At 37.6% G+C, this 27,310-nt stretch overlaps 1 protein-coding gene across 4 annotated transcripts in view; it reads right to left on the minus strand.

Annotated features, from left to right (window-relative positions):
- The window catches only part of PPHLN1 (periphilin 1), a 115,210-nt gene that overhangs the window by 52,553 nt on the left and 35,347 nt on the right, over nt 1–27,310 (minus strand). For all 4 annotated transcript variants that reach the window (XM_021715426.1, XM_008063859.1, XM_008063858.1 and 1 more), the window contains one exon: nt 5,807–6,018. In XM_021715426.1, the coding sequence (XP_021571101.1) occupies nt 5,807–6,018 (212 nt within the window). The remainder of the gene's footprint in view (nt 1–5,806; nt 6,019–27,310) is intronic.

Raw genomic sequence — 27,310 nt, forward strand, 5'->3', positions numbered from 1 at the left:
ATTCAGAGACTCCACATAAGTAACAGCTCATCCCAATAATCCTTGTCCACCAGTGTCCTTCCATCAATTTCTGCTCATCACACAGATATCATAAAAAATGTTTATTCCTATTGAATTGTTAGTTTGTCTCCCTCACTAGATCATAAACTCAGAGGACAGAGATTGGATCTGTCTTGCTTGGTAAACCATTTATGTTCAATATATTTTTGTTGAGTAAAAGACAGTGTCAGTATTTAACATAATATAGTGGCTTTCAAAACAAGAAACACTATGATATCTAGCTGCTAAGAGAATGGCTTTATCCTTCCTTCTTATACTGCCTAGTATACATGATCTGATGATAAAGTCTTATTTCTATATCCCTACTACTTCAAACTTGCAGAGAAAAGTCTTCTCCTAAAGGCAGAGTTAAACTTCAAAATTGTATTCAAATTTTAGCTATAATTAAAAAATTCATGTGGATTTCAAAATGTATTCACAGCCAACAGGTCTTGAGTCTTTTTCTATTACACAGAAAAGGGGAAGTTAGGCTCAAAGTTGAAGATGTAGAAAAATGATGATGGGCCAACTAAAGCAGTAAATTTGCAAATCTTCAACAGTAATATTTTAAAAAGTCAATCAAAATGTCACACAGCCTAGTTAATATTAAGTATTACTGGTAAGTTTGGCATTAATTTTATGTAGAAATGGAGTTTCACTATGTTGCTCAGACTGGTCTCAAACTCCTGGCCTCAAGTGATCCTCCTGCCTCAGTCTCCCAAAGTGCTGGGATTACAGGTGCAAGCCACTGTGCCCAGCCTCAAAAATGTTAAGAAAGAATTAACAAAAAAGTAGTATCATCTCTAAAAGCCACAATGGATTTACAAAACCAATGCAAGACAGTCTTTTGTTCACTGTTTTGATAGAAAAAAAGAATGCTTTGTAACTTAAGAGTTTCAAGAAAGCACCTGACAAGGTATTCCATGACATCCTCAAGTAAAAATGAAGACAAGAGTAAAGATGAGGGATCACAACTGTTGGATAACAGCATAGTACGCTGATAAAAGGTTGAGGTTAACAGAGAGATCTCTAGAAGTTTCAATATTTAGTCTTATGCTACTCAACATAATTATTAATGATAATACAAAACACATCAGGCATACCTAATCTGCAAATAAACATACTGTTCTTATCAGGTGCTATCATACAGGATCACTAAATGAGATTTTAAGAACTCTATAGAACATCACCACTACAGTAAGTTTGTTTACAGATGTTTTCCACTGAGCATCACAATAAAGAATGTGTTAAAAAAAACAGTGAATGTAAATAAGTTAAATGAAAAGAAAAGAACTCTACACAACAGAAGAAGCCACCACAGTTAACCAGATAAAATTTAGTATTTCTACACAAATTTTAAAAAATGTATTCACTACACATAAACAATTGCACAAGAAAAAGTACAGCCTGGGGACATTTTGTTTAATAGTATTATATGTCAAAATGGCTTAGGTTTCAGTTGCCTATAATCTCAGTAAGAGTCAGTAATGAAATGCAGTTGGCAAAATAAAAGTTCATTTTTGGTGTTAAAACTTAAAAAAAAAAAAAAGAAACCAAATATATATAAACCTGAGAAAAAAATCATGGAGATTATGATGGTACTCTTCCAATATATAAAAGGTTATGACATTAAAGGAAGAAATATCCTTATATATGGCTTTAAGATAACAAGTATTAAGTAGATGTTACTGAGAAGGATTTTAATTCTTTTATAAAGAATAAGCCATATAAAAGTGGAAGGACTGGATTGCGATTTAACAAATTTATCAGCAGACAAACTTTAACAAAGAACAGGTGTGAGAGACTGAACTTAGTGACTTCCTGCATCATTTTAATGAACGCTATTATCCAAAAGATAAGTGATATAAGAAAACATAAGATTCATTTCAAAGAGGGGAAAAACATAAAATAAATACTGGAGAGAGAGTTGACAAATGTGAAGACACTGAGTTAGATGAATTACAATAAAAATAAACTTCAAGTAAAAATATACAAGTACAAATAGCAAAACAATTTTAATTAGAAAAGTATAATAATAAACAAAGGGAAAGGACATAAGGTTAACTAAGACAATCTTCACTATTAGTGTGTAAACATAGACAGCAAAAAGGAACTGAAAATAATATTGCACTCACAGCTATGTCCAGGTCAGCCCAACTAAGTTATAGTCAGAAAATACTTGCAAGTAAAGTACAGGATAAAAACAACAGGTTGATTTAGGATAATTAGTTTGAAGTAACACAAAGTTCCATAAGATTAATTTGAAAGGCTAAGTATAAGACACTTAATTTAAAATGTGTGTGTATCAGCACAAAATGAGAAATAAGCAGTTAAATTAAAATGTAGTAGGTTGGGTGTAGTGGCTCATGCCTGTAATCCCAGCACTTGGGCAGGCTGAAGCAGGAGGATTATTTGTGCCCAGGAGTTCAAAACTAGCATAGGCAACAAAGTGAGACCTCTTCTGTAAAAAAAAATTTTTTTTAATTAGCTGGGCATGGTGATGTGTGTGCCTGTAGTCCCAGCTATTCAAGAGGGCTGAGGCAGAAATCGCCTGAACCCAGAAGGTCGAGGCTGCAGTGAGTTGTAATCACAGCACTCCAGCCACTGAATTCCAGCCTGGGTGACAACATGAAATCCCAACTCAAAAAGAAAAAAAAAAAAGGTAGTAAAATACTCTGTGGCTTATAATTAAGAACGTAAGAGAAATATCAAATGCATATACGAATTATGAAGTCCTTATAACAGTTACCAGGACCAAACCACTGGTGATTATTAAAATAGGTAAAATACTCTAAAAAGTAAGAACAAAAAGCAAAAAATCAAAAGTTAATGAATTTTAAAAATAAAAGCATAAGAAAAGTGTTATTTCAACCTGTTTTTTATATTTATAAAAACATTTAAAATCTTTGTCAAAATTTCAATTTATATTAGAAGACTGAATTACAACGTAATAAACAAGGGGAAAGGACACAAGGTTAACTAAGACAACCTTCACAGCTTAAGTGACTGATAATTAAAGATTTCTTCTTTTTAAAAGGCTGGAGTGCAGTGGCTCGCTCATGGCCACCTCAGTGTTGACCTGCTGAGCTCAGGAGATCCTTCCGCCTCAGCCTTCCAAGTAGCCGGAAATACAGGTGCACACTACCACGCCTGGCTAATTTAAATGAAGATTTCTGTTTCTCAGTCCTTTTTTGAAGAAAAGCCAGATACCATCAATATTTGTGACAGATTTAAAGCAAAAATCGGCATTCTAAATATGAACAATAATTACATATTATTAATATTAATTCTAATTATTTTTTAAAGCAAGACTTCTCCATGAACTTTTTTTACAAGATGATCTTATGTAATTGATCTTCTTTTTTTTGAATTGGAGTTTCTGTCACGCAGGCTGGAGTGCAGTGGCACACTCATGGCCACCGCAGCCTCGACCTGCTGAGCTCAAGTGATCCTTCCACCTCAGCCTTCCAAGTAGCTGGAACTATAGGCGCATGCTACCACACCCAGCTGATTTTTTGGGGGGAGAATTTATTGTGGAGACAAGATCTCCCAAGTTGCCCAGGCTGGTCTCAAACCCCTGGGTTCAGGCAGTCCTCTTGCCCTTGGCCTCCCAAAGTGCTGGGAATACAAGCTTGAGCCAACGCGCCCAGCTATGTAACTATTCTAAAAGCATAAAAAGAACACAGAAAAAAATGTTCATAGTTCGGCCCAAATAGCTAAGGAGTCAACTAAGGTACTTGTAAAGAATAAACTTTTTCTCTTGATTAAAGAATTTTACTTTCAAAGTTAAATGACTTAAAAAAACAAAACATGTAGGTATTAGCCAAGTCATATGCTCTGTTTCATTTGATTTACCCCATATTTTGGTCTATCAGCTTTATCTTTTCATCACTCCAGATATTAAAGGCATTAGATCTCAAGGATAGGTAAGGCATATTGGAGACCCTAAGACAGGAGCACCATACTGTGGCTCATCCACATCTCATCTCAATATTTAGAGTTTCAGCCACTAAGAAGCCAAAAGTAGATCAACAGAAGACGTTCTTCCCAGAATCTGTTTTTGAGAAGAAATGGAAAAATAAGACTAATTCACCAATAATCTTCTTAACAAGTTCACTACAAGATGTCAAGTAAGAATCTCAAGCTTCCATTTTACTAATGTTTTGTTAAAAAGGGTTCATAATCAGTTTCCAAGGATATTTTCTTTCTCTTAATCAAATCATTATTGGATTTGGATTTAAATTATACACACCCACAAAAAAAATTCTTAGAAGGTATTTGGCTAACTCTGGATATGTCTATGCATGTGAGCGCTGTTTATCTTCTTGAAGGTTTTATGTGTATGTGTGTGCATGTATGCGTGCATGCCTGTGTGTGTGTCTGTGTGTGTGTGTGGTGGTGGTGGTGGTGGTGGTGGTGGTGGTAGAATGTATAAAAGTAAAAGAGAAAAAACTCATTAACACTAAACTCGACAGTAAAACTTCCAGTTACCCGAACTGTACCAAGCACATTTTAAGCAATCAGGCATATGTATGTGGCTATGTTTGTTTTAAATCCTTCAAATGACATTCTTGGCTCCTGCATGATCATTCATACACCTGTATCCAAAAATACATGTTTTGGAAGCCCCACCCTACCTATCTCTGCAAATAATAGACAACTGATAAATGTCTGCCAAAATCAAGAACCTAGCAACAGCTTCAAGGGAAGACAATCTGATGACTCCAAGTGGTCTTCCATCACTCTCATCATGCAGGAGGCAGAAGCTGCTGAATTAAACTCCAATTATTTGAAAAAACAGTTAATGAGAAGGAAGTTAGAAAAAAAATGAAATATCCTGAACTGTTCTGTTTTCTGTATCATGGCTCATAATTTCTTCTAATTAGAAGACAATTCTTCACTTGTGGAAGTCTGAATTAAGAATGAGTCTAAACGTCATCTCCTTCATGAATGCTCTTCTATCCCTAGAATGAGAATATGTCTCTCTCGCCTTGACATGCTTCTGTCACGTTGAGTCATTTACAACATAACAGTTCTTCTACCAAAGTTATATTTTATATATATTAACATCTTGATAAATTTATTATTAGCTGGTGAAAAATGTGCGTGGTATGTGTGTGTATATTTTCTTCCTTTATGACAGAGTCACTGTATCTAACACAGTGCTTTGCACACAGAAGCCACAAGGAATGGTTTGCATTTATTTCAATACATATTAAGCAACTCAGGTAGGCTGACATGCTATGATTGCACAGACTGCCACATATATCAAGGCATTCTAAATTTTTTAAAAATTGGAAATTGGAAAAGAATAAACTTAAGGCAGGTTTTAGTTTTAAATCCTACAAGGCTATACCATATACTTAGGGAAGACCACTGATATTTTTAAAGGAAAATGAATCTGATATAAAAAATATATCTGATATATATATAGATATCACCTGATAGAAGATTAAAGAGGTTAGATTGACACAGGAACTACTGGAAAATATGAGAGTATATAAATTTCAGGCAAGAGTGCAAAGAGTTGTTTTGCATGCTGAAAAACTTAAAGGTGAAATGTCATGTACTACAAAACTACAGAAAGTTCAATAAATGTATGTGTGGTGTTTATTATGGTCTTTCAACTTTTCTGCAAGTTTGAAGTTTTTCACAATAAAAAGTTTTTTAAAAATCTTTCTTATAATATCTATAAGGCAATCTGATCCAGTATATTCTCATCAGCGGAAGTTGTAAAAGAAAAAGGAAAAGTCATAAAAATACTTACTTCTATGTTGAGATTGATGGAAAGAGTATGTTTTGCTTCTTTCTGGAGAGTAGCTTCTACTACTGACACTGGAGCCAGATCTGCTGTGTGGAGAATCCTTTCGGCCAACAGGTGATTCTCTGAAAAAAGGAGCGTCCCTTTTATGAGGAGACCGGTCTCTCACGTAATGGGAAGAGTAGAAACTTTTTCTTCTAAAGCCATCTCTCACGTCCCTTTGGGGGAAAAAAAAAAGTAAGTTAATTATACCCTACTTATACAAACACAATGCAAAAGCACGGATTATAAGCTTATTCTTCATTTTCCAATCTTGGTTCCCTTTTCCTACCACCGCCCAACTGCTGATTCGGTTAACAAAATAAAATTGTATTAGTAAAATATGATTTAGAATGCACCCTTTTTCATAGTTTGGAACAGAACCAGGTGGCTAAGTGTAAAAGTTTATTCTAAGCAAGCACAAGTTTTAAAATGTAAAACACATATAGTCCTATAGTTTCTACTTCTCTTTACCATTAACAACATGACACACAGTTATCACACTCTCAAAAACACCTAGGAATGCCAAAGCTTTTCCAAACAACACATTTCATGGTCTATTACCCCCTTCTAAGTACAGAAACGACTAGTTTTTCAAGTGGTATGTAATTTACCCACCCCAATCCCCAGACAATTTGGCAATGTCTAGAGGCATTTTTGGTTATCATAGTGGGGGGGAGACTGGGTTGGGTGAATGGCTGTAATCCCAGCACTTTGGGAGGTTGAGGCGGGAGGATCACCTGAGGTTAGGAGTTTGAGACAAGCCTGGCCAATATAGTGAAACCTTGTCTCTAAAAAAATACAAAATAAGTAGTGGTGGGGAGTACCATGGGTGGGTAGGGGCTAGTAATGCTGCTAAAATCCTACAGTGTCAAGGACACTTTCCACACACAGATATACGAAAAACTATCCAGTCCAAAATGCTAATAATGCCAAGGATAAGAAACTGCTATGCATCTATTAAATCCTTGCTGAGTTTGCATCCTCAGTATGCAGATGGCTGCCCATCTCTAAATACCAACTTTTTATAAATTGTTTCTACTTTTATAAGTTAAACTATCTAAATTAAAAGAATATTTATTTTATTTATTTTAGAGATAAGGTCTCGCTTTGTTGCTCAGACTGGAATACAGTAGCACGATCATAGCTCACTGCAGCCTTGAAATCCTTAGGCTCGAGCGATCCTACCACTTCAGCCTCCCAAGTAGCTAGAACTGCAAGCACATACCACCATGACCGGCTAATTTTTTTTTTTTTTTTTTTTAGAGACAGGGTCTTGCCATGCTGCTCAGGCTGATCTCAAACTTTTGGCTTCAAGTGATTCCCCGCCTCAGCATCCCAAAGTACTGGGATTACAGGTGTAAGCCAGCATGCTCTGCCCATAAATTAAATTGCTTTATTGAGCAATATTATCAACTTGAAGTAGGCAAATAAGCCCTACTAACAAAATCTGATAAAGCAAAATCATCTTTAAAAATCAATGCAAACAAAAATTGTTAAATGAAACTATCAATACATTAGCCTCTATTTAAAAAACACAGAGTCAAACAGGTTTTGTTGTTGTTGTTTTTGAGATGGAGTGGCACACTCACGGCCATCCCAGAGTCGACTTGCTGGGCTCCAGGGATCTTTCTGCCTCAGCCTTCCAAGTATCCAGAACTACAGGAGTGCGCTACCATGCCCGACTAATTTTTTATTTATTGTAGAGATGAGGTCTTGCCAAGTTGCCCAGGTTGGTTTTGAACCCACGAGCTCAGGCAATCCACTCGCCTCCCAAAGTGCTGGGATTACAGGCTAAGCCACCGAGCCTGGCCCAAACAGGTTTTAATTGACGATTTAACAAATATACTTTCATATTAAAATTAAAGAACATTAAATTTCAGATAGAAGAATGCTAAGAAACAAACCAATAGCATGGAATTTCACGTTCTTAAGGAAAAAATGTTCAGCTTATCAACAGGTAGTTCTCAGTATATTAGTAGGTTGTTGTCCTAAAATTCATTTGAACACTTGCTGATTATATATTGCCCCAAAATATATTGCCCCTTCAGACACAACTAAGTTTCCTGCGAAAAAGTAGAAAATAATTTAAATTTATGTTATGATAAATGAAATCATATACAACACTAACACTGCAATAAAGCATTAACAAATTCTAATACATCCAAGCTTAGTCACTAAAACTACAGAGGCTATACTAACAGCACCAGTTAGCCAGAGTGGTTACACAGGTGTTAAATAAACAAGTTTCAGGATATCCCCAAAATGCTGGGGACCCAACGGTGAACCAAATGCGCACAGTCCCTGTCATCACAGAACTCTCGGGTTAGTAGGAGAGGCTGACATTCAACAAATATACATAAGACATGTGAATACAGTTAAGAATAAATGCAAGGAGACTAACTGAGAGCCTACTTAGGCAAGAGATCACACATTTTACATGCACCTAAAAGCTAATACCTTTCAGATTCAGTGAGATACACTTTATGTTTTGCAAACAAAATGTGAAAGACAGAGGATGCTAAGCTGATTTCCAGAATTTTAGAATGATAGATTAATGATAGATTAATGAAATTAGAAAAACAAATTTGGAAATAGGAATGCGGGTAGAAGATCTACATATTGATGGGAGCATGTTAAATTTAAAATGTTCAGGCAACATCTAGGTAAACAACTACAGATACTTCGTCTCAAGCTCAGAGGAGTTTTTTGGCTATAAATATAAATGTGTCTGTAAACAGACAGTACATAGAGCCATGGATATGGATGAAAACAGAAAAAAAAAAAAGAGCAGCAGAGCCAGAACATAGGGCTAAAAATTATATTAAGGGAGAAATGGGTGTTAAAGAAGAATGAGAGAACAGCTAGAGAAAAACATGAGGACAAAAACAAGAGAGCATATTATCATGAAAGCCAAGGAGAGAGTCCAAGAAGGAAAATAAAGATTTCCTACGCTGAAATTAAATAAGTTCTTATTGATAATTTGCTTAGTGAAAGAATAGGCCCACATTCACAGGAAAGATGGTCTACCTTCTCCCGTTGAAAGGAAAGTCTAAGGACCAAAGGGAGGCCCAAACTTTACCTGTACGATGACCACTTGTATACCTAATCCTGAACTGTACCCCACATCTTTAAAATTAAAAAAGAAAGGAAAGACAAAATACTGACCTTACAGTTTTCCAATTCTGACACTAGATGGCAGTAAAGTCACAGCAGTCCAGAGCTATCAGAGAAGCCTGGGGTGGTTGGATACACTTGGGAGATGTTAAAAGTGTCAGATTTTAAAGGCTAGAGAAGACTAATGTCTCTCCCCCACTTCCCCCAATGCCCACCAACTTAAGCAAAAACATCACAACAGGCATCAATTTCTGTTAAGTATCCTCTTTAATAAAATGGTAATATTAGCCAAGTCAGATATGCAGGCCTGTGCATATCTAATATATACAGTGTCCACTATATGAAAGGCACTATGGTGAGTTATCCTGACTTTGAAGAAGCTTAGTATATTAAAACAGGAGAGGCGCAGGGGTATGGAATAAATGTTCAAGAAGATTGGTATTATAATTCAGAAGATAAAAGTTTATTAGTCGATGAAAAACTGATCTGGGCCTTTAAGATGAGATTTAGATCAATACTGTGTAACAAAAATATAGTCAAGCCACAGATCGCAGTAGCCATATCTAAAGAGAAACAAGCTGAATTAATTTTAGCTTTTTAAAAATCTGAAGCATTATCAACATGTAACCAATATTTAAAAATTTAATGAGATATTTTTCATTCTTTTTTTTTTGTTGTTTTGTTTTGTTTTTTGAGATGGAGTCTCACTCTGTCACCCAGACTGAAGTGCAATGGCCGCTCCCGGCCACTGCAGCCCCGACCTGCTGGGCTCCGGCGATCCTTCCGCCTCAGCCTTCCAAGTAGCCGGAATTACAGGCATGTGCTACCACGCCCGGCTGATTTTTAATTTTTATTGTAGAGATGAGGTCTCACCAAGTTGCCCAGGCGGGTCTCGAACCGCGGGCTCAGGCAATCCACTCAACTCAGTCTCCCAAAGGCGCGGGATTACAGGCTGAGCCACCGAGCCCGGCACTTTTTCCTTTTTTTAAAAAGTAGGATTTGTTAAGATGACAGAAAAGCTCCCACAGCAGGAGGAGACTTGAAAGAGGCTGCCCCATTCTCTTTTTCATCCTCAATATTGAAAATCCAGTGTGTATGTTATACTTACAGAATATCTCAGTCTGAACTGACCATATTTAACCCTTTGCACTGGGCTGTCCCCTCCAAAAGACATCATAAATCTAGCAAACCACTCATATGTCCCCTCTCAGGAGACACAAAGAGACTGCTGGTGATTATACAGGAGAAACTTATGCCAGTGCAAATTTTTCAAAAATGTATGTTTCCTTGAAGTTTTCCATTCAAATTGCATGAAAAAGCAAATAAAGAGATGGAATGTATACTGAGAAATACACTAAAAAAATTAATCAGCTGGCTGAGATACACATTTAAAAAATCAGCAGTTATGTACAAAGAATGTGTGACGTGCTTTCAACAGTGGTGCTAACACTTCTTTATAACAGAAGGTAACAATAAAGAGCATTTGTATAAGAAAGAAAGCTGTGAGTATTCCCTTTGTATGATATGGGATAACTTGAAAAGATAGATAAGCAAGTTACTGTTGCCTTAAAATAGAGACTTTTAAAGTTGAAGGCAGATGTTTTGAGTACTGAATGGCACAGATAAACATATCTGTCAGCAGTAAGTCAGAAATTAAAGGGAGAATATCATTTATAACATAATCCAAAAAGCCTACCAAATGGAGTATATGCATTTAAGTGCTAGCTGATTCAAAAACAGTGTTATCTTTTTTCCATACTTCCCTACTATGACAGCATAACATCTGAAAACATCATTTAACCTGATCTTCCAGTAACCACCAGAATTCCATTACATTTATATAAAAAGTTATTGGAAAAAGTTCTCAATGCAGCGGGACACCACATGTTTACTGACATAATATACTAGTACTGTCCTAGCAGAAGAACTACTAAAGATAAAATGTCATCTTACTGGTACAAAGACAACCAAAAGGAATACTAGCACAAATCAAAAGCCAAAGTATTTGAGAAAAAAACAGTCATGTATACTAGTAAAAATAATTGAACACTTCTTGCACGGAAGGACAAAAGAATTGTTACAATTCTCAGCACCTGGACTCATGCAGGAATTAAATATACCACAAGGATATTATTATGTGGTATAAATATTATACAGGTGAAAAAGTCTAAAATTATTCTAAATTATATTGTAAATATGAGTGGTGTGCAGATTGACATGCTTCTACATATGGTTTTTTTGTGAAAATCTTTAAAATGGTGGAGAAAATTAATCTTCTGGGGACTAGAAATATGCATTAACTCCAACACACTGTACTGACCACTAAAAAACAACACACACGTACACACGCACACACACACACAAAATGAAAAACCTATGTCCCATTTGAAATTTGTCAAGCTTCTGATCAGCTGAGAAGTGGTTTTCAGGAATCACAAATATGTCCTTCCACATTGTCTTTGAACAACAGACTGGACAATAAGTTACATATTATTAGTGTGGGAGGAAGAAAATGAGACTGCATTATCTGCTCAAATTAAAAAAAAAAACACCAGGTATTTGCTTTTAGGCTGCTATTGTAAATGGAATTGAGTTCTGAAAAAAAGAAAAGAAAAGAAAAGAAAAATGCCAGGTAGAAGACGTCAAACTACTAATGCACAACATATATCAATGAACCTGCAATGCACGCTGGTTCCTGTTTCACACATTAGAAAAATGTAAGATAAAAAATTTTTATTTTTTTCATCATAAATAAGATCCTCAATGTCCAAATTTCTGTTTTGAGCCAAATATCATTACAATAAAATAACTGGCTCCAAACCATACTATTTAATATAAAGTGATTCATTTTTCACTATTTTGTAAAAAAAGTGTGGTCGAGTTGCTCTCAAGGTGATCTGTAAGATTGACATCTCCAAGCGCAAAAGGGTTTAGGTGCTCGGTAGGCACATGTGGCTAGTAACTCTCATACTGGACAGCACAGATTTAGATGGTGGAAAAACCATTCCAAATTTTAAGGGATTAAAGGGTACTCTATGAATAAAAACTGAAGTAGTTAGAACACTGAGACCTTAAAAAAGCTGTTATTTGGCTGGGCATGGTGGCTTAGCCTGTAATCCCAGCACTTTGGGAGGCCAAGGCAAGAAGATTGCCAGAGCCCAGGGGTTCAAGACCAGCCCAGGAAACTTGGTGAGACCTCGTCTCTACAATAAATCACAAAAAATTGGCCAGGCATGGTAGCGAGCATCTGTAGTTCCAGCGACTTGGAAGGCTGAGACGGAAGGATTGCCTAAGCCCAGCAAGTCGAGGCACTGGTGGCCGTGAGCATGCCACTGCACTCTAGCCTGGGTGACGAGAGTGAGAAACCAACTGAAAAAAAAAAAAGCTGTGACTCATAGATAGAAATAATAGACACTGGGGACACCAATAAGGGGGGAAGTTGGAAAGGGGCTTAGGGTTCAGAAACTACCTATGGGGGACAATGTTCACTATTTGGGGAATGGGCCACCTGAGACCCAATATCCACCACTACACTGTACATCCATGTAACAAACATGTACGTGTACTGCCCGAATCAAAAATAAAATAAAAACCAAAAAGTATTTATTAAAAAGTTGTGACTAAAAAGCAAAGACAGAGTAATTTTAGAAGTGAAAGAACAAATGAGGGAACTGGGACAGTATTTTGAGGGAAGGGGGGCTCATCTGACCATCTATGAAGGCTGAAAGAAAAGACTAATTGCTATAGAAGGAGAAATTGATAATCCATGACACAAAATGTGATGTTTACCAAGGAGCCAAAAGTCAACAGGAGGAGGCAACACAAAGGAAGCAAGTAGATTCTTCTACTTACTTGAAGGAAAGAAGGGAAGACTCTGAAAAAGATAGAGAGAAAAATTCTCATTTCAAAAAAGAAAATACAAGAGAACTCTCACCAGAAGGTCTTCATCTCACTAACTGTAGAAGTCATCAACAGTAAGTAAGAATGCGAATAGTCCTTAGGCAGCATGAAAAGTTTTAGAATTGGACCTTTGGGGGAAAGTATTAACTGGAGTAGATCGCCCAAAAATATAGTTCTACGTATCTATCAGTATTACCTGGGAAGGTGGCAGAGAAGCAAATTCAGAGACATCAATCCTCACCAACTGAATTAGAATCTCTGAGGGTTCAACTCAGGATTCTAGAGTCTAGGCTTCAACAAGGCTCTCCAGGCGATTCTTATTCACAGAAAACTTTGAGAAGAACTGATTTAAAGACTCTCATTAACATGTAAAAGCTGTTTTTCAGTGAACTGTCCACAAATTAGAAAGTAGAAATTCAAAGGCAAAACAATGCCCAGCAATAAATTTAGAGTCTTCTTGCCTGTGAACAGCTAAAGGTAGGGTTGAAAAATACAAGAAAAAGCTAGAGTTAAAAGCAGCCATCAGATCAAGATAGATAGGCAGATGGCATAGATAAGACTGTGAATCAGAAATTATAATCACTAAGGAATAAGGAATGGCATCCTGGAAATTCACCAGAGAATACAATGATGAGGACAGGGTAGTATAAATGAATAAATTTAAAGATGACACAAAAACAGTGGCTTGGAGAAAGTAAGGAGCAACAAATATGTCTAGAATGCATCTCAAGAATCAAGGAATTAGGAGGAAATTGAGTTGGGAGAAAGGTGGTTTCAGTCCTAGAAGTTAGGTTCTAATTACAGAAAAGGGATGGAAAGGATTATAAAAAAAAAAAAAAAATATATATATATATATATAGAGAGAGAGAGAGAGAGAGAGAGAGAGATTGATTCACTCTACTTTGAGTATTGTGAATATGGGTTCCAAAAGACACTAAAAGATCAAGTCCTTGCCCTCATGAAGTTTGTATTCTAGTAGGGAAGATAGCATATTAAGAAAACATTTCAAAGTGACAAGTACTATAAGGAAAGGTGGATATGAAGGAGTTACTTTAGCTAGTTAGAGAAGACCTCTTTAGAGAAAATGATATATGATCAGAGATGTCACAAAACCCAGCAAAGAACCTGATAAAGAACATTTCATGGAGAAGAGACAACAATTGTAAACACTTGCAAAAATAAGATGTGCAGTTAAAGCCAGTATGGCCAGAGCAGATGAAGGTGAAGGAAAAAGGGGTTGCAATGAGAGATAGGCATAAGTCAGATAATGTAGCAGGAGTCTAAATGGAAGTCACTAGAGAGTTGAAGTGAGGTGGTGAAGAGATTTGATTTATGTTTACAATCATTACTCAACTGCTCTCTGAAGGCATCACATATTGCTGGTGAAAAGGGTACAGTGAAGAGTCAGAGGGCTTCTTGAAGTTTACAGAATAATGTAGCATCAAAGTTTCAAATGAAATCCTAGTCTTATGTATAGGATTTAACAGATGGATCACCCATTGAAGAAAGAAGAAGAGTAAATTAGGGCATGTTGAAGCCCTCTGGGAACTAACCTCCACAGTACTGAAAGATCCTTCCCAAATAACTATTGACAAATACATTTAAAGGTGCCAATATGAATTGAATATTATTTGTATATTATTTTTAATATCATCTAAATATAATTCAAAGAAGTATCTTTAAAATAGTTGAAGTAGCTGGGCTCAGTGGCTCAGCCTGTAATCCCGCGCCTTGGGGAGGCTGAGGTGAGTGGATTGCCTGAGCCCGCGGGTTTGCGACCCACCTGGGCAGGCGAGACCTCATCTCTATAATAAATCAAAAAATCAGCCAGGCGTGGTAGCGCGCGCCTGTTATTCCGGCTTCTCGGACGGCTGAGGCAGAAGGATCGCCGGAGCCCAGCAGGTTGAGGCTGCGGTGGCCGGGAGCAGCCACTGCACTCCAGTCTGGGTGACAGAGTGAGACTCCAACTCAAAAAAAAAAATAGTTGAAGTAGTATCAGTCTGTCTACTTTTCAACCTTGTTCCATTCCTTAAGAACTTGGTAACCTTGAGCAAGTTATTTAACTTCGCTATGCTTTAATTTCCTCAACTAGAAGGTGGGGTTAATAATAATACCTACTTCAGAGGGTTGATGTGAGGAGTAAATAAAATAATGTATGTAAAGTGGTTAGAATAGAATGTGGCCTACAGCACTCAAAAGATGCTAGCTCTTTCTTTTGACCATGATTTCCACTAACCCAGTAAAAGGACTACAGCAAGAAATACCTAGGCATGCTAATACAACTGACAGATAGCCACGTGTCATTCAGAAAAGCAAAATATGGTATCTTGCATACCTGTAAGAGTTTAAAACCAAGTCATAATAAATACTCTAGAAAACAACTTCCATCAGCTTGAATACACAGGGAATTTGCTTTACAGAGGATGAACAGCAGACAACACAATGTCAAGAAAACAAGATGAGGTTCTGTGAGTAAATAACTTCAGGAAATACGTTTTATAAAAATTAAACACATTTATTTATAGTTCCATATCTCAGAGTATCCTATACAAGCAGGTATAGATTCAACAATTAATATATCTGTTTATCCATAGTCTTTTGACCTTAATCAAATATAATTAACCTCTCTCAGCTTCATTTTCCTAGTCTCTCTGGACAATTTTGCCATGAATCCTATCTATTATTACAGTATTAGATTTTAGTCTTTTTATCATTAGTTATCTCAATGTATAACTCTGAGACAACCTGGGGGAAGAGAGCAATTTTATTATACCACATAGCATGATATATTCAGGTAAATTAAAAAGCTAAGCCGGGCTCGGTGGCTCAGCCTGTAATCCCGCGCCTTGGGAGGCTGAGGTGAGTGGATTGCCTGAGCCTGCGGATTCGAGACCCGCCTGGGCAACTTGGTGATACCTCATCTCTACAATAAATCAAAAAATTAGCTGGGTGTGGTAGCGCGTGCCTGTAATTCCAGCTACTTGGAAGGCTGAGGCGGAAGGATCGCTGGAGCCCAGCAGGTCGAGGCTGTGGTGGCCGGGAGCGGCCACTCCAGTCTGGGCGACAGAGTAAGACTCCAACTCAAAAAAAAAAGCTAAATGTTAGAAGGAAAAGACAGAAGAAGACTTTAAAAAAAAACACTAAATATTTAAAGTATATGAAAAGAGCCCTTTCGTATCAAAATATACAAGTATAAGCTATACACAGAGAAGACCTCTAAGTTGAAAATTAGAATTATATGTAAAACAAATTTACAATTAAAGGAGAAAATTCCAACATCAATAGCAAAGTCTTAAATATTAATATTTAATAATTTATTTTTAATAATGTAATGAATGCTAACAAAACCACAAAGAATAAGATGAACAACACCAATAAAAAATAGACAAAGCATTTGACGATAAGTCAATGGAAGACAAAAAACATGTTACCTTACTAAATATTTAAGACAACAAAGCTAAATAAGTTTTTTCTATCAAACAGGCAAATGACCCCCACTTAGGCAGTAGTGAAAATAGGGTAAATATATACTTAAGCTTCATCATGAATATTACAGCACTTGGGTTGAGCTACAAATTACTAGGAATTTAATGGTCCCAAAAAGAGAAACATTATTCTAGTCCATAAAACAGAGTTAAATTTCCAGGATCCACACAGAGAGACAATACTAGATAGTGCTGCAAATATACTTTTCTGACTGTCAGGTGCCTTCCCTAGCTCCATTAACAATGTTACTTTCTCTGCACAGATCTAGACATCTGTGTCTGTATACATTTGACCTTTTCTAGGTTCAATTTCACAAAATGTTGCAGAATACTTTTAATTCCTTCTATTTCTTGACATCAGCACCTAGCTGTTAAACATCATTTGCACTAGGTTTCAAATGCCAACCAAAGAATTTCTATCTTTGAGAGAAAACAATTAGAGATTATAAAAACATTCCACTAATGTATAAATGAGATGGGTGTTCATGTTTATTACTGTTTACATGTTTACTATTGTTTACTGTTTAACTGTTCTTTCAACACAAAAAGGTATACATACAGCTACTATGAATAATGGTGAGCACTCCATAAATACTGTAAGGTACTAGCACACATGATGTTAGTTTTTTGGATTTTCTTTAACAGGCAGCCTCACAAACCAGAGTATGCTCAGAGAGACTCGCAATGTTAGTTTTACAAAACGGTTGAGTCCTTACTTCTCTAAAGTTTTTATTATTCACCATATAAACACAATTTATGATAAATTTAGGTTAAACTATACAATCAAAATCTTAGTTTTTTAAAAAATTAAGACAACATGGTAAGAACAAACTAAGTTACCTTTTATCTTTTTTCAATTTCAGAGTTGTGGGGTACATGTGAGGATTTACTACATAAATAAATTGAATGCAGGTGAGGTTTGGGCTTCTAGCGAGCTCTCTCTCTCCCCCAGTAGTGGACCTGGTACCTAGTATGTGGTTGTGTGCTCCTTATCCCTTCTCCCTCCCTCCCTCCTTTAGCAGTGTCCTGTGTCTGTTGCTCCCACCTTTGGGTTCATGTGACTAGTGATCAGGGCCCACTTATGATTGAGAACATGCAGTATTCAGTTTTTTGTTTCTCTGATAGTTCATTTAGTATGACTTTGGCTGCATCCATGCTGCTGCAAAGGACATGATTTTGTTCTTCTTTATGGCGGAATATTATATGTTTATGTACTACATTTTCTTTATCCAGTCCACTTTCAATGGACATCTAGGTTGCTTCCATGTTTTTTGCTATTGTGAATAGTGCTGCAATGAACATACGTGTACAGCTATCTTTTTGGTAGAGCAATTTATGTTATTCTGGGTATATTCCCAGTAGTGGGATAGCTAGACTTTATGGTAGCTCAATTGTTAGTTCTTTGAGAAAACACCACACTGCTTTCCAAAAGACTGAACTAGCTTATATTCCCACGAACAAGGTAGAAGCATCCTCTAGTCTCTGCAACCACACCAACATCTGTTGTTTTTTGACTTTTTAATGAAAGCCATCCTTACTGGTGTTAGGTGGTATCGCATTGTAGTTTTGATTGCATTTCTCTGATGATTAGTGGGGCTGAACATTTTTTCATGTTTAAGTAACCTTGTATCTTAACCTCACAGTTAAACCTAACACTTCCCTAGACCTACTTCTAATTCTTTGCCACAATAATTGATAAAAGACTGCAAAAAATTTTAAAGCATACAGTTTACCAGAAAATCAATGTTTTCATTAGTAAACGCATTCCTAGTAAGTTCATTAGGAATGTTTTTCTTGACTTTTCAAATTATTTATATAATGTGATTAAACTTTTTAAATTAAAACTTTTAACTTAATTTTTATTTATTTTAATGAAAAACTAGTTTTTAAGCTATTTTTCCTTTCATTTTATTTACAGGTCCTATTCAAGTGGAAGATAAAGCATGCCTCAAAAAAAATACATATTTGCTGGACTGATGCTTTTTATTATCGAAAAGTACACAGCTTGAGATTTAGGACAGTGTCTTTGGCTCTATCACAAACACTTCAGCTACACTGCCTGGCAAATAAAAGATGCAAAGTCACCAGAAAAACAGAAGGTGGGAAGGACTAACACCCTATAAGGCAGGAGTCCCCAACCCCTGAGCCACAGACCAGTACCAGTCCACACAGCATGAGGTGAGCAGTAGGCACCACATTCTGTCAGATAAGCGGTGGCATTAGATTCCCATAGGAGTTGAACCCTATAGTGAGTTGTGAATGTGAGGGATGTAGGTTGCACACTCCTTATGGGAACCTAATGCCTAATGATTCCCCCTGTCCATGGAAAAATTTCTTCCACAACACTGATCTCTGATGCCAAAATGGTTGAGGATCGCTGTTATAAGGTTCTCTCTCAAAACGTGTCCTTGGATGCTGATTTCAAAAACTGATTTTTGAAGCTCAGATTCTCCCATTAATACACATCTCCAAGGTAATTCTGGGCACCACAGCAGTTAAACCAGATAAGCTGTGACAGAATCCTGTTTCACCTAACTCTAGTCAGATGGTCATCATCAATAATTCAAAAAGCAACAGATGCTAAAGAGGATGTGGGGAAAAGGGAACATTCTACACTGTTGGTAGGGGTGTAAACCAATACAACCATTGTGGAAAACAGTGTGGCAATTCCTAAAAGATCTAAAAATCGACATTCCATACAACCCCGCAATCCCCCTACTGGGAATATACCAGGAGGAACTCAAATCACTCTATGAAAAAGACACCTGCACACGTATGTTTATTGCAGCATTGTTCACAATAGCAAAAACATGGAACCACCCATGCCACTTATTGAAAGAGGACTGGATAAAAAAAGTGGTACATATACATGATCAAATATTAAGCAGCCATAAAGAAGGACAAAATTATGAATTTCACAGCAACTTGGGTGAACTTAGAGTCTATAATACTGAGTGACCTATCACAGAAACAAAAAACTGAATATCACATGTTTTCACTCACAAGCGGACCTTGAACAATTATTGTAATACTATAAGAAAAGGATTAGCAGTAGCAGCAGGAAACTGCCCCCCCCGGGGGGGGGGAGAATTGGCAGTGGAGAGAATCTGCCGGGGGGGGGGGCACACCTCATCAACAAGGGTACCTGCATAATGAACATTTGTATACCTAAACCTAAATTGCACCCCACATCTTTAAAATAAAAAACTGAAAAAAAAAAGAATCCTCAGTAGATGCATGTTCACTGGTTAAGGATAAAATTAAATAAAGCAGTAGGAAAGGACAGAAGGGGAGGGAAGAATGGGAAGACAACATTTTACTTCTTATTGTGGACCTCATTTGTCTTTTCTTCCCACATCCAAATATGCTCCAGCATTCCACATAAAACATTGGCTATTTTCTTTCTAGTCAACAAGAACTTCAAAAAGGAATTAAGATTTCAAGAATTATCTTGCAAAAGTAGCTTGGTAACTAGCAGGGTAAGCTTCAAAGTAAGTGGTACATATACATGATTGAATATTACACAGCCATAAAGAAGGACAAAATTATGAATTTCACATAATCTTGGGTGGACCCAAAGATCTTCTTTATTTTTAAATGTGGAAACAGTAAACCAGAGGCACTGTGACTTAAGCTAAGGGATTTTTCACATTACCTCTTATTCTATCCTACTCCAAAATCATGCACTTGTCTTGCAGCTTGAGTTAAGATTAGAAGTTTGGTGACAAAGTTCAGAGACCTTTCCACAAAACTACATCTTTATAGTTAAAAGTATTCTAAGCATGAGATAAGGACTAAGAGATCCCCCACTAGAACATGTTCTTTAAGAGGAGAAATCATATCTGTGTTATTCACAGTTTGATCTCTAACACTTAAAACAAGGCCTGCTCTGTACAGAGGAAAAATACACCTAAATTGCTAAACAGAGGTACCAAAGAGTGTCATGACTCAAACACAAAAGAAATTAAGTAACAATCATGAAAGAATCTAGGGCAGGCACTCCAGGAAGGTGAGAAATTCTACTCCACACAATCATCCAAGGACCCAGGGTGACTACTGCTCTGCTACTTCAACAAGTAGCTTCCAAGATCACATGCTTGATATGTCATTCTATTCCAAGGCATATCCAACATCACAGGAAGAATAAATGTAGAATTCTAACATATGTTTGACTGGAGATAAGATGGTCATGTGACCATAACTATCTGCAAGGAAGACTAGGAAATAGTCTCACTATGTGCCTAAGAAGTGTGAAGGGTAGGCAGCAGTCTTTGCAAGTATGATGTATTTCATTTCAATAAAAATGTGGGATTCCCAGGTGAATATGTCTAACAGGCAGTTGGATACAGAGATCTAGAGTTGAGAAGAGAAGCCAAAGTCAAAGATACAGAGTTGTCAGTCATAAGCCGACAATACAAGTCAGTGTTTCTCAAATGTCAGTCTCCAGACTCTGCATCACCATCATCCCGGGAGCCTGTTAAAAATAAAGATTCTAGCCGGGCTCGGTGGCTCAGCCTGTAATCCTGCACCTTTGGGAGGCTGAAGTGAGTGGATTGCCTGAGCCCACAGGTTCGAGACCCGCCTGGGCAGCGAGACCTCATCTCTACAATAAATCAAAAAATCAGCCGGGCGTGGTAGCGCGTGCCTGTAGTTCCAGCCACTTGGAAGGCTGAGACGGAAGGATCGCCGGAGCCCAGCGGGTCGAGGCTGCGGTGGCCAGGAGCGGCCACTGCACTCTGTACTCCAGTCTGGGCGACAGAGTGAGACTCCAACTCAAATAAATAAATAAATAAATAAATAAATACATATTCCAAGATTTTACTCAGTGAATCAGAATCTCTGGAGATGAAGCCCTAAAATCTTCATTTTTAGTGAGCTTCCAAGTGATTTTTATGGACACAAGTTTTAGAAACATGATTAAAGAGAATAATTGCTGTCATGGATAAAGACAGATGAGAGAAAAGTAGCCATAAATCAGAGAAGCATAAATGAGAGAAATGTGGCCAAGAAAGTCATTATTAAATGATCCTGTGGTTTCTGGACTTCTGTCACTCCATACTATATGTTTGACCAGTAGTTCTCAAGTCTAGTTTCGCATTAAAACCACTTGATTGCCTCAGTCTGTAATCCCGCGCTTTAGGAGGCTGAGGTGAGTGGAATGCCTGAGCCCGCGCCTTCGAGACCCACCTGGGCAACTTGGTGAGACCTCATCTCTACAATAAATAAAAAAATTAGCTGGGTGTGGTAGCGCACACCTGTAGTTCCAGCTACTTGGAAGGCTGAGGCGGAAGGATTGCCGGAGCCCAGCAGGTGGAGGCTCTGGTGGCCGGGAGCGGCCACTGCACTCCAGTCTGGGTGACAGAGTGAGACTCCAACTCAAAAAAAATAAATAAATAAAACCACCTGATAAGGTTATTTTGTTGGCTTTTTTTTTTTTTTTTAAGAGATGGTGTCTTGTTATGTTGTCCAGAATTGTCTTGAACTCCTGGCCTCAAGTGATCTCCAGCCTCAGACTCTTGAATAGCTAGGATTCCAGGCACAAGTCACTGTGCCTGGTCTAATGAGTTTTTAACACACACTGATGCTCAGACATCACCCAAGACCAAATGAATCAGATATCCAAGTGTGAGACCCAGGCACTAGCTTTTTTATTTTAAAGCCTTTCACATAATTCAGAATATATCCAGAGTTGAGAACTACTGCATTAGACAAGCTGCTATTATATTATAGGCTCTTTATTCCAGAGTCTCAGATTGTTACTTTGTCCTCAAGATTGCAAACTCAGCTCTTAATTAGTTGTGAATAAGAAAAAAATCAAGATATTTCACATTCTAAAAATCTGGCTTTTTTACTTCTTTTGAAGCAGGCCATGCTAACTTACATACCCAGAAAGCAAAGATCAGCTGGTATTAAGTAGCAGCAGCTCCAATCTGGCACTCATTTATGTCCCATTTTGAGTCACATGCTCAGCCTCTTGAACAATCCCTCCAATTTCTTCCTTTAAATGAAACCTGGCATTTAAATACATATACTACCTTCCATCAAGCCCTTGAGTAAGTACATACTGATTACCTCATATAAGGGCTTGAGATATATGAAACTCTAAATCCACCATTCCTAAGAAAAGGTAGGAAATCCCAAAGAAGCCATTATTTAAATTTATGTCAATAATAATGTAGGTTCATAATTTCTTAACTACCTCTCTATCTCTTCACAACACTTTAGCCATATATGTAAATCCTCATCATTTAGCTAAGGCGTTCTTCAGCAAAATTTGTATTGCAATATCACCTAATCATAATGCCTTATCCTTCAGTTCTCTCAATCCTACCATAACTCCATCTCCACCTAATTTAAAGGTATCTTTAGTTGCCTACATTTACTATCAATTCATGAACCCCATCTGACCTCACTCATTGCCCTTCCAGTCTAAATGACAGTATTTGAACTACTCTATGAATACCAACAACTTTCCACTCCTGCAATTCTGTTGCATCATCTTAGTCAACCCAAAGCCTGAATGAATTGCAAAAACTGTGATTTCTTCACTGATATGGTTGAACAGTTACATCCTAGAGAAAAGTTAAAATTATACAAGCCTAGAGATTAGTTCTATTACAGCTTCATGGTCTCTAACATCTACTGTGCCTTCACTTGCACTCAGTAATATTTTCACTTACTACTGATGAGCTTAATCTCCCATTTACCACAGCAACCCTCTAACCTAGTACCAATTGTTAATGAGTGATCTCACTTTCCTAAAAATAATGAAAAAGATAGCAGTCATCAGGCACGAACTGCCTCGACTGTCAGCCCAGATCCCCCCAGTTCCTCATTTATCTTCCTTCATCAGTTATCCCTTTTTTGCCATTTATCTTCAACTTCTTTCCCTTCAATCTATGAAGATCCTCAAATCACTAATAACCTAAAAAGGGGGAAAGGGAACAAAAATATCTCCCTTGAGCCACTGTCTGTCTCTAGGTGACAACATTCCCCACTTTCCTTCTCAAGACCCGCCTTGAATCCTTCTTCAAGAATCTTGAATCCTTCTCAAGATTCAACATGGATGGTAACAATTTATCCAGCCATGCTGAATCTATCCTCTTCAGTTCTTGTTCATCCTTATACAACAAACCCATGAGATATTTTAACCTTCTTATTTATTTATTTTATTTTATTTTTTTGAATCTCACTCCGTCGCCCAGACTGGAGTGCAGTGGCATGCTTCTGACCACCGCAGCCTCGACCTGCTGGACTCCGGCAATCCTTCCACCTCAGCCTTCCAAGTAGCTGGAACTACAGGTGCGCGCTACCATGCCCAGCTAATTTTTGATTTAGTGTAGAGATGAGGTCTTGCCAGGTTGCCTGGGCGGGTCTTGAACCCGCAGGCTCAGGCAATTCACTCACCTCGGCCTCCCAAAGCGCTGGAATTACACCGAGTCTGGCTATTTTAATCTTTATATTACTGAGATGCTCAGTTGCATTAGAGACTGATGACCCCTAATACTATTTTCAAAGTTGTATTTTCTATTACTCTCATAATGGTGTTGTCTAGAATTCTGACTTTAGTTCACTGATCTTATCTAACAACATCTTTTCCTTAGACAATCTCAATTTTAAATGTAGCTCCTTCCTTGAAACCATTCCTCCTATATTGCCAATTTCAGATAATGGATTACTATACACACAGTAAATAAAACCAAAATGCAGGTAATTCTCTCTGTCTTATATTATAATCTGATTGGGTTACCCTGTCCCTAACTGGTTAAGATATGTGTCATTAGCCCCCACTGCTAGCAGAATAAAGACTAGACATCCTAGTTATAATTTAATCAACAATTTCCCAGCTCACACATAACCATCTATTAATATTCTACACATTGAGCTTTATGTAGCTGTGTTCATGGCTCTTTCCTTCACAGGAACAAGTTACCTGCCGCTCTTCTCCTGGTTAACTTTTGCTTTTCCTTCAAGTACTGTTCACATTATCAGCTCCTACAGTAAACTTTTTCTAAAACCCTAGCACAGGAAAAGAGCTACTTTGTCTTCCTATGGCACTTTATAAACTTCTCCATGGATCATATTATGTGACCTACACATGCATTTGTTTTACTCACTAGATCAGGGGTCTCCAATCCCCAGTTTGTGGCCCGTTAGAAACCAAGACGCACAGCAGGAGGTGAGCAGCAGGCAAGGGAGCAAAGCTTCATCTGTTTCATCAAAGCTTCCCATTGCTCACATTACTGCCTGAGCTCCATCTTCTGTAAGGTCAGATGTGCCATTAGATTCTCATTAGGAACACAAACCTTATTGTGAACTGCACATATGAGGGATCTAGGTTGCATGCTCCTTATGACAATCTAATGCCTGATGATCTGAGGTGCAGTTGATGCCGTGATGCTAGTGTTGGGGTGTGGCTGCAAATACAGATTAACCTTAGCAGTGAGGTTTGACTGCACAGAGACGTTAAAAAATCAATTGTTTGCAGACTCGTATCAAAACTCTTATCAGTGAGTGGCAAGTGAATAGAGGTACTTTAATTATGCAGCTGGTAGCAGGTTTTAAATTAGAATCTAACACTTATTTTAGTCCATGTGTAGCCCCCCGTTACTTTATTTACCACTTCCATTCTCAACTCTTTCCCGTGCTGTACACTTGTCACAGTCACAGTTTTGGTAAGCCCACAAGCTAACCATAGCCAAAACAAGTAAAAAACATCACTGGAGAGATTCTTTGAAGTATTATGGTAAGTTGTGTAATTATTTCATTATATATTACAATGTAATAAAAATAGAAATAAAGTGCACAATAAATGTAATACACCTGAATCATCCCCAAACCATGCCCTAGTCCATGGAAAAATCGTCTTCCATAAAACTGGTCCCCGATGTCAAAAAGGATGGGGACTGCTGCTTTACAGTATTATTCTCTGTCAAACACCAATCACCAACAAAGATAAGAATTGCTATAATAAAATTAAAAATAAAACCTACTCTATTAAAAACATATGTAAACATGAAAATACTGAACTTCTTAACTAAGGTTTCCATACATGAATACAGAAAAATATGCCAGCATTTAAAAATATTCTGGCCACTTGGCGACACTCTTGTTCCATATTTGTAAACATTATATGATACTTTAAATCAATTACAACCTAAGCCTTATTATAAGATCTCATAACTACAGAGGGAAGAAAATGACTATTAAAACAACCTCATTCTGTCTAAATCAAGAACTCTTGGTAAAGTGCAACATGTTCCTTTAGCACAAAATGAAATACTAAGTCCTAGTATATTCTGAATCTCACCTACAAGTATGTTTTGAAAAAACAGATAATACAACCACTGTGCAAATACAGAAACAAGATGAACAGGTGATAACACATGAAATGTAGATGAATTTATCAGGCATGTGTCTATTAAATATGAAAGTGATAACTTTCAGGGAAAGGGGATGACAGAAAATCTAACATATTCTCTTTTCTTCTGTTATTTGACCCAGTTGCTTCTAGTGATTTCACATTCTCACCTGTAAAACATATTTGAATATGAATCACTAATACATGTATGCTGGATTTATAAAGTATATAATATTCTACAATAAGACACACATAAGACAAAGTGAAAAAATTAGCTAAACTATAAAGTTTCAATGCCAGTAAGAGGCCTGTGGAAGATGGTGTGAAAGCAAGATGACCCTGTTACAGTCGTTGGTGGCAAGCTGCAAGTCGTTGGTCTTGCTCTGAAGAGAGCAAGAAGGGAGACTCAGGGGTCAGAGGAATAATGACATTCAGAGGTATGAACAAATATATTCATGATGCTGGTGTCAGACATGAATTTAATTTTACCTTACTTACACAATCTATAAATTAGACTGTTACTGTTTCATGGATGTGAGAAGACATAAACTTGTGGGTCAGAAAAAGGACTCTATCACTCACGCAGCAAGCAACACAAGCAGTAGCAGGTTTGCATCGGTTCCCCAGGTGACAAGTCCAGAAATAATGTGATTCAGCCTAAATAAATGTGGCAAACGCAGCGACTCTGGGTCATATCTGAAGAACACTGAACTTAAGGAACCTACCATTTTTACATTAAGAAATAAGCAAGCCTGCTGCTTGACAAAGAGGAAAGCATTACTTTATCCTTCAGCTGCAGACACAACTCTGAGAACTTGCCTGAATAATGAGTGGTCAGGGTCTTGTATATCTCAGCAAGACGTGTAGGAATGCAAGAGATCCATGGAGAACTGTCTTCCCAAAACCGGGAGCCAGGTTTCTTATTCATGGGACAAAGGAGGTAAAAATATGGAAAAGGGGAAAAGATACTGCCATGAACTCATATTCATGAATACACATAAATACTGCAAAAAATAAAAAAAATGCAGAAATAAAAATCTGCATCTGTATGTGTGAGAGAGATCTGGACTTCAAAAAATCGCTCTCCACTAGCAAGAGCCTATGCTCCTAGGAGAAACAGTTGAATTTAGGGTGAGAGAGAATGCATAAGAAGAGTCTGAAACATCTTGTGTCAGAAAAAGGTGATGATAGGATGATGTAGACATTTCAAAACAACACAGATGACCTTGATTTGGCACTGGATTCTTAGAACACCAAAAGCATAAATAACAAAAGAAAAAAATAGATAAATCAGGCTTCACCAAAATTAAAAATGTTGTGCAAAGAAAAAAGTAAAAAGATAAGCCGGGCTCGGTGGCTCAGCCTGTAATCCCGCGCCTTTGGGAAGCTGGGGTGAGTGAATTGCCTGAGCCCGTGGGTTCGAGACCCGCCTGGGCAGCGAGACCTCATCTCTACAATAAATCAAAAAATCAGCCGGGCATGGTAGCACGCGCCTGTAATTCCGGCTACTCGGAAGGCTGAGGCGGAAGGATCGCCGGAGCCCAGCAGGTCGAGGCTGCGGTGGCCGGGAGCGGCCACTGCACTCCAGTCTGGGTGACAGAGTGAGAG

Source organism: Carlito syrichta, unplaced genomic scaffold (genome assembly GCF_000164805.1).
Source record: "Carlito syrichta isolate Samal-C Ts95f unplaced genomic scaffold, Tarsius_syrichta-2.0.1 Scaffold307107, whole genome shotgun sequence".
NCBI lineage: Eukaryota > Metazoa > Chordata > Mammalia > Primates > Tarsiidae > Carlito > Carlito syrichta.